The 13986-nt window shown below is 47.7% G+C and overlaps 1 protein-coding gene across 4 annotated transcripts in view; it reads left to right on the top strand.

The window, feature by feature from the left end:
- Nucleotides 1-13986, top strand: part of PHKB (phosphorylase kinase regulatory subunit beta) — a 204764-nt gene that overhangs the window by 167220 nt on the left and 23558 nt on the right. For 3 of the 4 annotated variants that reach the window (XM_076069653.1, XM_032960638.2, XM_076069654.1), the window contains 4 exons: nucleotides 1985-2147; nucleotides 5388-5469; nucleotides 7704-7761; nucleotides 12577-12667. In XM_076069653.1, coding sequence (XP_075925768.1) covers nucleotides 1985-2147; nucleotides 5388-5469; nucleotides 7704-7761; nucleotides 12577-12667 — 394 coding nt within the window. Of the gene's footprint in view, nucleotides 1-1984; nucleotides 2148-5387; nucleotides 5470-7703; nucleotides 7762-10351; nucleotides 10443-12576; nucleotides 12668-13986 lie in introns of all 4 variants that reach the window. The other variant, XM_076069652.1, reaches the window with a different exon arrangement.

The following is a 13986-nucleotide window of genomic DNA, read 5'->3' as shown; positions in this document are numbered from 1 at the left end:
ACCGGCTCGCTTCGCCCAAAAATCTCGGACACGAACGTATAAACATTGCCGGTCAACTGCGGCCCCCGCCCCCACCGCCGTGCGAAACGAAGGCGGAGTCGACGCCGTGTTTGTCGCTCGCTCGGCGCCGCTTGGGGTCTCGAGTAGGCAGGGAGGCAGCCGGGCGGTTGGAGCACTTTGCCGTCGTGTTCATTTGCACACAGCGAGGCACACCTCCGTCTGCGACTCGCGATAATGTGGGTGTCGTATGAGCACGGTTGGCTACGCAGAGTGCGAAAGAAGTTCAATCTATGTATACGGACATACATCATCAATTCTAGATATAAAGCTTTCGTGACTGCAAGGATCCATACTCTTTGGTTCTATTCGGTAAAGTCACGTAGGTAAATAATAAAACAACAATAATCACGACGTTTCGGCCACAACACAAGCGGCCTTCATCAGGTGAAGGGACGAGCCTGTCTGGAGGACAGCGCTGGAGTGACAGACAGTCTCGTCCCTTCACCTGATGAAGGCCGCTTGTGTTGTGGCCGAAACGTCGTGATTATTGTTGTTTTATTATTTACCTACGTGACTTTACCGAATAGAACCAAAGAGTATACATCATCAAACCATCTTTATTTCCCCCCCACTATAAAGTCAACATTAAAGGCCACGTGTCAAGATTAATTAAAGCGGGCCATCGTGTGCTGGAGTCATGGCCCAAATGTACAGTGCCGGATTTGCAAATTATCCACAACGGCTAAATTAGAATTCGTCCCCTGCCGATGTTGGACGTCCCCGTGCACCATATGTACACGTCTCGCTGGATTTAGCCGGCTTAAACATGTTTCGCCAAAGCAACACGGTTATGAGTTCACTGCCAGATGTCACAAATACGAGACATCGTGTGTTATTTAAACTGCCAATATATATTATATATATCGTGATGATAGAGAGAACTGGAGCCATCTCTGGAAAAAAAGTAATTCATTAAAATAGTGCATTTAATAATTAAAAATTTTAATCGGGACACCTCTCACTGGTTCTCTAGCACGTGATGACTCCTTCCCTGTGTGAGCCACCAATCCTGCCTGCCCCTCAAGCGACTGAATTATTTTTTGGATAGCGGTCGTGTTTGACCATTCCCCGTTATTAACGTAGTGAGATAAAAAGTTGAAAAAAAGGTGCATCCCTGCAATTGCTTGCAGAAGTGACCTTCACAATAAAGAGCTCTAGAGAGAGCCCCTTGATTGGGTGTTTGGCCTTCTACTTCCACACTGGCCAGATGCCTTGGAAGAGGAGGGAGCACCCACAACTTGTCCCACACATGTAACTTACAGTTCGAATATGTTGTTCCCAGTTATAGTTGAGTCAATGCTATTTTTGTTTTGGTCCGTTGGCGCCTTTCTCGCAGCAAATCTGCCACTCAAAACGCATTCAAACGCAACGTAACATTTAAATATTCTAAAAATGACAAAAATATATATGTATATACATTTACATACTATCTAAAGTTGTTGAATATCAACAAAAATCAAAGCAAGCATCATTAAAGCTCAACATAAAATTACAATTTTCGAAACAATGACAAAAATATATATACATACATTTATATACTATCTACAGTTGTTGAAAAAATATATATATTTTTAAAGGAATTTGTCGCGATGAGTCAGTTCTTTTATGCAAGTGCAAAGAGAGGCGTTTTGAGTTGTGGCTTGAATAATAATAAACTTGCCACTGGCGTGGCGAGAGCTGGAAGCAGCGACCTCTGGATTACGAGTCCCTGTGTGTGCTGACCTTGCACCGGGGCAGCATCCATCCGGTGCAGTGGCCCCTTCATTGTTTGTGAACGCCCGCGATCAACTACGCGGTCCCGTCTCCCCACACCTCCGATTAGCGCGGTTGGCTACGTACGGCGCGAAAGAAGTTCAACATTCAACAAACACATTCTCACGCGGCGCGCGTGCTCGTTCCGTTTGTGGGCGCTTGCGGCGAGCAGGGTCCCCGAGTTCCAGAGGCTGGAGGAGCTCTCCGTGCCCAAGCACCTGCGCGTCAAGCGCCAATCGAGCACGCCCAACGCCAGCGAGATGGAGCAGCAGGCCGACCTGTCGCCGGCCGAGTGGGCCGCCACCGACACGGCGCACATCCTCATGAAGCTCAGCGTGCGTGCGTGCGCGGTCCCTCTCGGGGTCCCCCCCCCCACGCCCCCCCCGGGCAGCAAAACCGGCCCCTAGTCTTCTTTACCTGCTCCCCTCCATCTCTGCACGTGCGTGCGCCGTTTGTTTGACGCGCTGGCCGGCCGGGCCTGAGTTGGACAGCGGTGGAAACCCGGATGCTTGGTGTCTTGTAGAGGCTTCTTTGTTCTGAGCTTCATTGTCACGAGGAAAGGGTTCTGAAAGTTGGCTCGAAATTAATTTTGCATGATCTACACCCTATTTTGCCATGCAGACGGGACAGGTGTTGCTACCTTCTTCTAGGCGACATTCCCATAGTGCATGGGGTCAGCTGCTGGGATTTTCTTTCTCCACTTGCTTCTGTTCTGCGCCTCTTCCCTGGTCAGTTCCACTGTCGTCACATCTCGAATTGAGTTTAGTTTGTTGTTCTTCCCCCGGACCTCCAATTAGCACGGTTGGCTACGTACGGTGCGAAATAAGTTCAACATAAATACCATCGCTCTCATTCCACCGCATCCTCCCATCTCACCCTGGGTCTCCACTACTGTCGTGTACAGGCGCCATCTTCATAGCCCTGTGACTCTATGAGTCTCTCTGTGAATCTTTGGTACCAATTGTGAGTCTATATGTCTCGGTGTGAGTCTATGGGTCTCTCTGTCTCTTCTCAACACAAGCCCAAACCATCTGAGTCTCGCCTCTGTTCCCTTTTCGACAATGTATGTAATCCCTGCTGGGGCTAAACGTTGTAACCGAACACTCATTCAATTAAAAAAAATGGCATACAAAGGGGGCAGTGGTACAGCCGGTGCTATACCACTGCATTTTGTGTCCCCAACGCCAGTGCTTTTGCAAACAGTACAGGTTGCATAATTTAATCTGAGTCAGACTGGAAGAGACACAGGCCAGATTTACATTCCCTTTGCCATCGGTGTTGTTTACTGGCAGTAATAGAGCCAGGGTCCATGGGATCCATTGGTGTGTTACACTCACTAACCTCTACACAGTCACAGCCCATGCTACACACAATACATATATGCGGGCACAAACAAGTGCAGTCACACGAGAGTTGTACTGGCCGTACAACAGAGCGGGCGTCTGCGGTGCCCACAGCTGCGGAGTTTTGATTGCCGGGAGCTTTGGGTTGTCAGAGCAGGCGCTCTTATGGTGGCGGCTCAACCCACTGAGCCAACCAGCTGTCTCACTGAACATCGGTTTATAGTTGAGCAGGAATACGCTACGTTCAATTTTACTCGGCTTAATGACTTAAGCACATCCATAGTATCAGCTCGTAAACAGATGACTCCCCCCCCTTCCTCCCAGGAAAGACTGAAAATAACTAAATTAGAAAGCAAATGAATATGTGTACCCTGTGTGGATAAGTAATGCTCACAAATCAAAAGAAAATAACAAAGGAAATCTCAATGAAAAGAAACACGTTCTGAAAAACAAACCTCTATTTGCGTGGCTTCATAAAACAAATGTGTTCATAAACGAGCTTCGACTTAGTTCTATCGGAAAGTTTAAAGAAAGTATGCATCAACATTAAATTTGAATATCTGTTTTTTTATGTTAAGTAGATGGGAGATAAAAATCAATGTTTATTTTTTTGTTCCAAAGCTAAAAACCAGCAAAGAGAAGTGGCACTGGATTCATACGAATTATTATGAGCTTGTTAGCCCCCTAGAAATTCACAAATGTATCTTGCAGAGTATGAGCTTCGTATCGTAACGTTCCGGGTCTATGTATGAGTACGTGTCTGGGTGCATTCGGGAGCCGCTCATCAGTCCCAAGTTTGTTATGTTCAACGTCGCGTCTGCTGGTTTTATTTTGTTTAACACGTAGGCTTTCGCGACCAATATTATTCATAATAAAGGTTTTTGGGTTAGATCGCGTTTATTTATAAATGTGTCGTAACCCTCCACCACCCGACACGGCCAATCAGCAAAAAAAGTGTCACGTTGACAAAAGACAAATAATTCACTATTTTAGCCCACCGGTGTGTTGAAGAGTGAATCCACATTTACAGTTTGAGTATGACGTTTCGCTGGTAAATACATCTTTTCAACACACCGGTGGGCTAAAGTAGTGAATTATTTGTCTTTTGTCAACGTGACACTTTTTTTGCTGATTGGCCGTGTCGGGTGGTGGAGGGTTACGACACATTTATAAATAAACGCGATCTAACCCAAAAACCTTTATTATGAATGGTTTTATTTTCCCCCGCTAAACTGAAGCGCGGCAACTTTAAAGACAATCGCTCAATGTTTACGGGGCTCTCAGTGGAGTTGCACATACATTACAGTCACCTCACATAGCCAGTAGAATAGGTGTGCATGCAGAGAGAAGCCTGTAAAAAATGTTAACAGATTACAATTACATTTCAGCCCGTCACTTTGGCACCAAACAACACATTGAGAGGAGGGTGTAATCCAGGGAAACTGAAACCTTGCTTTTCCACATGCAAAGTGAGTTGCACCCTAGAATGCATGCATGTACATTAGGTTCTGTACAGTCAGGTGAAGACTCCATTTAACCAGCCTGCCTCTATTGCAATGAAGACTGGGGGGGGGGGGAAATATAACATCGCTGTAACATATTCTTGGTTCTTTCGGTAAAGTCACGTAGAAGGGTAAAACAATAAAATTCTCACGACGTTTCGACTGCAACACAAGCAATCATCATCAGGTGTGAAAACCGCAGCAAGATCATTTTATTGTTTTATATTTTTATTATTTTATTGTTTTCCCTTCTACGTGACTTTACCGAAATAACATAGAATATGAATCCCTGCGGTCACGAAAGCTTTAAATCAAAATCGCTGTAACAATTTAGCCTGCGATTAAATCGCACACCGGATCACACCCCCCTGAAATCTCGTCAGATCTCGGGAGCTCAGCGCAATTGGACCTGGGTAGCTGGTGCCAGCTCTAACCTGGTTGCTGTAGGCTGCTTCGGGGATCCAATGTGAGCAGAGGGCAAGTAAAAGAAAACCCATTGTTATACCGTACTACGCTCCAACGTCTACACCGCCCACCGTCACTAACCAGCACCTGTACGCATGGTTGAGGATTGCCAATGAACCGCCACGAAGCCGTTCGGCGTGAGGAGGCCGTCATCCAGCAGTGGATTCATAGGGCCGTGCGTGCACGAGACTGCAAAGCCCTCATGTGGCCGACGAGCGCGCGTTGCCTTTTATTTGTTCCTTCTACCCCCCCTCTCTCCCCACAGGACGTCAGCTGTCTGGCCAGCCAGGCCATGCTGCTGGGAATTCTTCTCAAGCGGGAGGGGGCCGCTTTCATCACCGGGGAAGGTGAGCGATCGCCGCCTCCGCGCGAGGTTTTCGCTGCCAGCCCGGGGTCGCCCTCCCCCCCCCCCCCTATCTCCGTCGGTCGCCACGCCCCGCGGCAGGCGTCCCCGGCCAGCTCATTATTCCGCCCGCTAAGCAATTTTTCACCGTTAAAATGAACGACGTGCCAATGTGGCCGAGAGGAGTAAGTTTGTCGTCATCGGCGCGTGTGTACCGCCTTCTGTGACGGCGGGCTCGGCAACGCGGTCGTTGACGACAGCGACGGAGGTTATAAACGCTCGGATTGAAAAGCGATGCTTGCTCGGAATTGCATTGAGAGATGGAGGAGCGCTTCCGACTGGAGAGCATGCGTGGGGCCATGACGTCGTTCTCAGTTTGGGCGAGTCGGTATGGGCAGGGCAAGTCGCAAGAAGCGGAGGGAAAGGGGAGTGGGGGGGGGGGCAGCAAAAGGAATGGAACGCATCAGAGAGGGCGTCCACCGAGCGATGAAGATGGAATGATGAAATTGAGAAAGTGTGCAGGTGATAGCTGGATTAATGCAGCGCGGGATCGCGAGAGATGGAAATGGCTTGGGGGGGGGGGCGGGGAGGTGAGGGTAAGTGGTGGGTGGGAGCCTTCATCCAGCAGTGGATTGATCATGGCTGATAATAAATTTGGGTGGCGTGTAAACAGATATACCTTGTGCAGGTAAAATGAAAGGAGTTGGGGGAGGGGGGGATAGCTCGCACCAGTCAATAACGTTGAGTTCAATTCATCTTATAGCTCGTGCCGACTTGGAGCAGCATGCAGTGTGGTTGGTGATGAGTGGCTTCCGTAAACGGGTGCTTGTATCATATTTCTGCTTCAAACATTGCATACCCTTTGCTTAATTTGTACGATGCCCTGTGGTTTCGCACGGACCACGTGTAATTATTGCTTCTAATCGTGCATAAATACGACAAGCTGATGGGAACGTTTGGAGAATAGCATGGTGAGTGCGGACTGTGTGTGCAACATGCACGCTCTTCTATTTTCATTTGTCGACATTGTGTGAGCAGTGCTAAAAGGACAGCGCTTTGAAGTGGGCGCCGAGTATTAGGTCGGTACAACGTGTCTCGGTGCCTTGTTCTCAAAAGATTGCAGCTGCTCTTGTAGTGCGCATACAAATCTCATTAACCCTGTGTACACATTCTCAGGGAAATGTGCGGATGTTCCTATCCCTTGGCAGTAAAAACGAATGAAAGTAGCCGTTAAAAAAAATCTACCACAGATTGTAAGGGTAGTGTCCTTCTAGCGGAGATATTTGGGTTGGTTCTGTTGCAAGATTCTATGCAATTTCTCTCCGACATTACAAGCACGCTGTCTTTTTCAGCCAACTGTGCTGCCCTTTGTAATCCCTTGCTTCGATTCACACGTGCCATCATCAACGTCATCATGGATACCTGATCGAGCCACTTCTAGATACGGGCCCTCACCATGTCAATTCCATTCATTCCTCACGTGGTCTCGCGATGACGCAATCCTCATTGCGTCTGCACATCAGCTGATCCCATCGCTCCAGGTCTGCCGTGATCTTCCTTTCAGGTGGAGTGTTTCTCTCCCTTGGCTGCCATTCCGTCTCCAGTCTTGTCCATCGTCACTTCGAGCGATGCTTCCTGCCCAAGACCGTTTTTTTTTTCTTCAACCGTGAAGATGATGTCTCTAATTTTCATATGTGTTCTCCGATCCATATTTTCCTCTCTCTCTCTCTGTTTGGAAGGCTAAATTTCGGTCTGCCTCTGTCCATGTCTCTTTGCATGTTTCAGCTGTTGTTCCACTTGCATAAACGAGTGAACAAACGAACACGCCACGGCAGCTACCCACATACGCCCTTAAATTGGAGCGCTTGCACATTGCATGGCTCACTTTTATCTTTCCGCCCGATGCATCTCTCTCCCTTTTTTTTGTTTTAAGTTTTCCTCCCCATAGCTTGCAGCAAGAATGTTCACGTTTCATTACGCCCATAATACCGAGGCACGCTGGCACGTGAATGCCTCGTTTATCAGCCGTGCCAGCCGCTCTGCGCTAATTGAAAAAAAAGAAGAAGTGTCGGTGTGTCGCGGAGCCTGACGGCTCGCGGAGTTTGATTTACGCGGCTCTTTTGAGGCGTAGCGCTCGGAGCGGACGAACTCCGGAGCCGCCCCGGTCTCGCCGCCTACGGAGGCCGTGTAACGGTGTCGCGCGCCCACCGTTTCCCCGTCCCCTGTCTCCGATTGCAGGCACGGTGTTGGATCACTTGGAAAGAATCTACCGCGCAGCCGGGAGTCGCAAGCTCTGGTCAGTGTAATTCTTATAGGTGGCCCGCCTCCCCCTTTTGAGGGACGTTTACAATCTGCTTGCGTGATAGAATGGTGAGGTTATATTGTGGCGGTGGTGTTCACCTCAATTGAGAAATGTTCCCGTTTTATTCATCTTCTTTCAACTTAGCGGAAAATATTGAAATTCATTTAAACGTGTGTGTGTGGGGGGGGGGGTTAGGGGGTTAGGGAGGGCATTGCGTAAACATTTTCAATTTCAACATAAATGCCGGGGATTTAAATAAAAAAAAAATGCGCCCGGCAAATGGGCGCGAGGCGTAAAGTAGTTTGGCGTTGGTAGCGCGAAGGTGGAGACGTGACGTTGCGTTGGTGACATGTTTTACGCGTTAAACGACCCCCAACTGGGTTCTTCGCAAGGCAATGGCATCCTGAGCTCATGCGACAAAATCAAAACGCAAAACCGAAATTTTTAATTGGAGATCCTCCCAAACTCAACTTGGCCTTCGCATAAACAAGTTTGGTATCATCGTGACGCTTCCCTCCGTCAACGTATTGACCTGATTAAATAGACAATAGTAAAGGTTTACCAATAAAAAATATTACGTGGATTGACAAAGAAGATACCTGGGTGAATGAATGACATGTCTTACCTATTAGTAGCTAGTTTTGAAAGCCACAGCAATGGGAAAAAAAATAACAACCAAATGAGTGCTATCAAATATATTTCACCCATGGGCTGCTTGAACCAACTGTTTAAGTTGGCAGGCGTGCAGATCCACAAAGTGTAAGCAAATGCTATCGCACAGCATAACTCAAGTAATCAACTCAACCCACTGAAAACATCTGTCCAATCGCACGAGCCAACGTGTTATTTTTCACAGATGGTTTCACTGGCGATTAATTATTGTAATGTCGGAGGATGGGAGCATAATAGCCACGTTCGATCGATGTGGACTGTGTCTGACAGGTGGGCTGTATGTTTTACGTATGTACGGTACGTTGAACTTCTTTCGCACCATACGTAGCCAACCGTGCTAATCGGAGGTTCGGGGGAAATTATTACAGCTCGTAAAGTCACAATTGACGTCGCGCATAAGCAGCGCGGAAAAAACGTACCCTCGGGGTGGATCGCGCATAACTCCGCGTGACCGCGGCGTACCGCTGTGTATTGTGGGTTTCCAATTTATTTCCCATCGCTCTTCGGCACGCCGCCACCACTTGCCCCAACGCACCTTTAACCCAGGATGAACAGGCTCGGCTCGGCGCGACGTGCTCGAGGCTGTCCGGCGACTCGTCCACAAGGAGCAGCGCCTTGGGTGACGCGTTGCTCGGGCTGGGGTAACACGCGAACGGGTCGTCACGCAATCTCCCGCATGGCGGTTCGGCAATGCCAATTGTGACCTATTCAATAAGTGAGAGTGTGACGAGTTGCTGCTATTGTATGCGCATGTGTTGAACTTCCTTTGCACCGTACTTAGCCGACTGTGCTAATTGGAGGTGTGTGAAAATACATTATTGCCTTGGTATTATCCACTCGGCGAGAGTGGAGTTTATTGTATTCTTTGGGTCTTTCGGTAAAGTCACGTAGATAGGTTCACAATTAATAAAAAATAAACAAAAATCCACGACGTTTCCATGGCAACACAAGCGACCGTCTTCAGGTGGCAAAAAGGGGGAGGGGGGGGAAACTCCTAAAGGCAAGCTGTTTTTAAAGGTTTAAGATGGGCGCAGCCCAAGTGTCACCTGAAGACGGTCGCTTGGTCACCTGAAGACGGTCGCTTGTGTTGCGATCGAAACGTCGTGGTTTTTTTGCTTATTTTTATTAATTTGTTGGAACCTATTTACGTGACTTTACCGAAAGACCCAAAGAATATGAATTCCTGCAGTCACGAAAGCTTTTAAGTCAAAATTAAGATTTTGTTACCTTGCAAAAATCGGCGGCGAGTCTTTCATCCGGAGAGAAAGCACGTCGCCCAAATGTGCCTGCTTGAACGTCTCCATTGTGGACGAAGGCGTTTGGTGACTGCGTCGTTCACTGGTGCCCGAGGTGTAAAATTGAGCCTACGCTGGCACGTCTCTCATGCGTCCACCCAACGGACGGGAGCTTTATGGCCCTTGAGGTGCGTTTAATGCTGCGCTCGCCTCGCTTTGCGGTGTCCTGCGGAGCAACGCGGCGCGGGGGGCAGGAAGGGAGGTGGAATCTTTTTTTTTTTTTACGAATATTTGCTGCAGTGGTGTTTACTTCCGTTGCATAAGAAGGCATTGCGGGGAAACTTATCAACCGCTCGGCATTTCTCGCTTGGCAAGTGAGAGACCAAAATGGATTTGGTATATTATTTTAAAACCTCGAAACATCCAGGGTTTGGTTTATTTCCCAAATAATAGATATATCTATATACATGGTGCAATAAGTAACAATATAAGTATGAAACCCAATGTTATATAACAAGTCCGGTATCTTACTTGTCAAGGATGTCCCGGCATAGAGTGCAACGGAATAAAAATGCAAAAAAAAAACACCTTTGCGCTGTGCCCACCTTCCAAGCGACACCACTGGGCAGCTTCCGAGACTGCAGTGAACCGCATGGGCGTGCTGTGGTTGTTGCCAGGTGTGTGCTTCGACAGACAGCCTACCTGACTCAGCGGTATGCTGGAGCCATTGCCCCGGCACTCACGACTATCCTGGTGGAGGGCAAACAGGTACTGGGACAGCCGCACGGCCGGCTACGTGTGCCCGCCGTCTCCTCGTCCCCGGCCCGAACCCGTGTCTACCCCGAACCCCGTCCCGTGTACCGTTCCTCCCGCGTAACCCAACTCCACACTCTGAGCTGACCGATCGCAAAGTGGCCCTGCAGGCTTGAAAGCGAGACTTTTTTTCTGGGGATCCGCCGTCGAGTCACGCTTGCCTGCTTTGTTCGCGCAGGGCTAAAACCTCGTCCTGTGTTCCTCCAGCTCCGAGCAGGTAGAGGAACGGTCACGGACCTATACACGAGCAAGGCAGGGCCCTGACTTTGCTTAATGTCATTTTTGCTTAGAGGGGATTGTGGTAAGATGAGTGCCTTTGGGAGAGTTGGGAAAAATTTGTGAAGGCCTCCCCCATTTCCCAGTGACCCCAATTATGTAATTTGTCAATCACTGATCTTACGTCAATGTACGTTAATATTCTCAACAAATCAAGTCTCACTTTGGTGTTCACATGGCCACTTCGCAAATGTAAAAAAAAAATGCTCCTAACCCCACCAATAGTACGTAGGAGTGTTTTTTTCCTCCTCTTTTTCCTCCTCTCTTTTGCAGTACCCAGCAAAGCAACCTCCTCCCTGTTGTGTATCTTTTGTTGCCCTAACTTTCAGGCGGAGACCTGTGGACTCACACATCGTGCCGTGTCTCTGTGACCACCAGCAGGGGCTGTTGGGGGTCGACCCGCTTTGCCGTGCCGTGTGTTCCCATGCCGTGTGTTCCCATGCCGTGAACCCCTTCCCGACCCCCTCCCCCGCCCCCACCGCCCCCAGTGCCGCTTGTGTACCAACTGCCTCCAGCGTTGAGCAACAATGCAGCAAGGAGCACCCATCGTTTTTTGACCGCCACTCCATCTCGTTCAGGAATTTCAATCGGCGCCAAAATTCTGTTGTTCCCGCACCTCCGATTGGCTTACGTACGATGCGAGAGAAGTTCAACATGTAGGCATACAAAGCCGTGGAGGCTATTGGTTTGTAAGGGCGGCAAACTAAATTATTGGGTTCCTCCGATAAGTGAGTGAAATGTCAAATGAGGAAACTAAATATAGAAGCTTGCAAAAATGGGTAGGCAGATTGACGTGTTGAGGCTCAAGGGCAAGGCGCTGTCTGTGCTAGTTCTTGGCAGAGAACTTTGGCTCATGTTTGAGAGTGAAAGTTCAGCGACGTCAGGAAAGTTTTGGCGTTCACATTTTAACGATGGTTGTTTGAAACGACCCTTTCCGTGCTTGCTATCCGGTCATTTCGGTAAAGCTCCAAAAATACCAAACCCTAGCTCCGAAGTCATTTCGAAAAGAAATCCCTTTTTCTCAGAATCAAGTCTCTCAATCCATGCCCGCTTGTAATACGTAGAGCTTCCCAGTTGAAGAGTTGTCCTTTGTAAATTTAAAATGTAAAAAAAAAACGAATGGCAGCGTAAACAAACATTAGCATATGTTTTTGGCATAGCACTCTATCTTATTTTTCAATCATGGATGCTGATCAAAGGCCCAAAATACCAAGTGACCAGCAACAAACAGCACTATTGCACGGTATAATATATATAAGTTAATGTTATAGGAAATTTGGGAAAGCGAACGATTGAAGGGAATTTCAAAGTTAGAGCAGCACGAGGAGAGGAAGCAGGAAGGCAAGTGATGTGGTGTGTTGGTGGAACGCAGTCCGGACGAGACGAAGCAGGCAGTCTGCTACACCCGAGTCCCCGACGTGGGTGGACGAATCGACGAGCGAGGGTTCATGGGAACGTTGACCACGGTGGTAGCGACGAGGTGACGAGGAGGCGTCCGACCGTCGGCGAGCGGGCGACTTGGGCTTGCGATTGTTTAGCGCTGGACCGTCGGTCCAACCCGGCTACTTTACGTCGACTCGCGTAAAGCACAGGTGACGGCTCCCCTTGTTGGCAGCATCACAAATTTCCCGAGAAACGTGAGAGGTGGAATGCGGTTTTAGGACGATCGGTGTCTCTCCGCTGGCCATTGTTCGGCGGCTGGCGGCCGGCGGCTGGCACCGTGTGCCTCGCCCGCTCGCGCATGCTTTGGTTTTTCCCTGTGTGCATTGCTGCATGTACGCTCCCTCCCCACGTTTCTCGTCCATGTCACCAGGTCTGTTGTGCGGCTCACCGCAAGCCTGTTAGATAAGGTTGTGGACAGCCTTGCCCCGTCCATTACTAACGTCCTAGTGCATAGCAAACAGGTGAGTTCGGCCAATCTGTTTTTGTAACAGTGACACCTAAAAAAAAAAAAAATCACATTTTATTAAAAGATAATGACTTTGGATATGCTATATTTTCATCACATTTACAATGGTATGTTGGTGACCGATCAGGTACATTTATACTCCACTTTAATCCGGTGTATATCAAGTGCTGTCATGTGATGAACTGCACGCGCATTGTGAATATCGTGATGGCCAATTTTTTTGTAATTAAATTACGGGATGCATTTCAATTCATATTAAATCCTTCGGGTGCACGTTATTCAAACAGCCTAGAGAAATCTGCCCTGGCCAATTTTGCCTTCGTGGAGTTAAAATTGATTTCCGCACGTCAATAATAGCCCATAGGTTCACATAAATTCAATGTCTGCAGTATCCCCTCTTCCCAATATTCAAGATAACCGAATGGCATGTGTACCCCATGCTACATGTACATACTGTATTCACGATTACTATCAGGATATTGAAAAGCTAATTTCGGTAGTTTTTTAGTGTTTGCATTTTTTTTACCCGCTTTCTACGAACCAACGTGGATTTTGAAAGCTTAAATTGCGAGCCATGTATTTTTATACGCAGCGGAAACTGTTTTTGGCATACTGTTGCAATGACAATCACGGCATTTCGCACAGTAATGACAAATGCATCTTTTTTTTCCTCAAGACAAAAAACAACTGTCTTTTGACAGATCGGCAGAAGTGGCATAACAGCCTTAATTAGTCTTTCCCAGCTTTTATCTCACAATCTAAGCAGCTTAGTGTGCAAAATAGCATCATTTACTTCCACACTGATTCAATGTATGCATCCTTGCCTAATCAGAGCCAAACCACATTTGGAACCCTCAACGCAATTATCTGGGTAATTTTAGACAGAATAATGCCACCTGCATCTGGGTTTACCAGTACCCAATTTAATTACAGCTTAAGATTACAGTTTTTATAAGAAGTGATTTTCGTCTGTTCCATAACCTTTGAAAATGCTAACCATATTTTCCTCAGTGCTGTAAATCTCCTAACTGTGACATTGCTCATTTATTTGTCTGATTTCGAAATTTAATCCACTGTGGTATCTGGAGACTTGGTGTAAAAAAATGATGCAACATTCTACCTCTGGTCCAATATACCATTGTAAAATTACTGCGGTGTTGTGGTATACCGTGGTGAATTACCTTGCAAGAGAATCAAAAGTAAAACCTATTTCACATCATGTGATTGGGCTACAACCTTGCCTTCATTGTAACCTTACTGACAAAATTATATATAGTCGCAAAATTGCCATCGTGGAAATATACAAGACGAGAC

This window comes from Petromyzon marinus, chromosome 25, assembly GCF_048934315.1.
Source record: "Petromyzon marinus isolate PM22_M1 ecotype Great Lakes invasive population chromosome 25, UKy_Petmar_22M1.pri1.0, whole genome shotgun sequence".
NCBI lineage: Eukaryota > Metazoa > Chordata > Hyperoartia > Petromyzontiformes > Petromyzontidae > Petromyzon > Petromyzon marinus.
The sequence above is the reverse complement of the archived record's forward strand: the minus strand, read 5'-3'. Positions and strand labels throughout refer to the sequence as shown.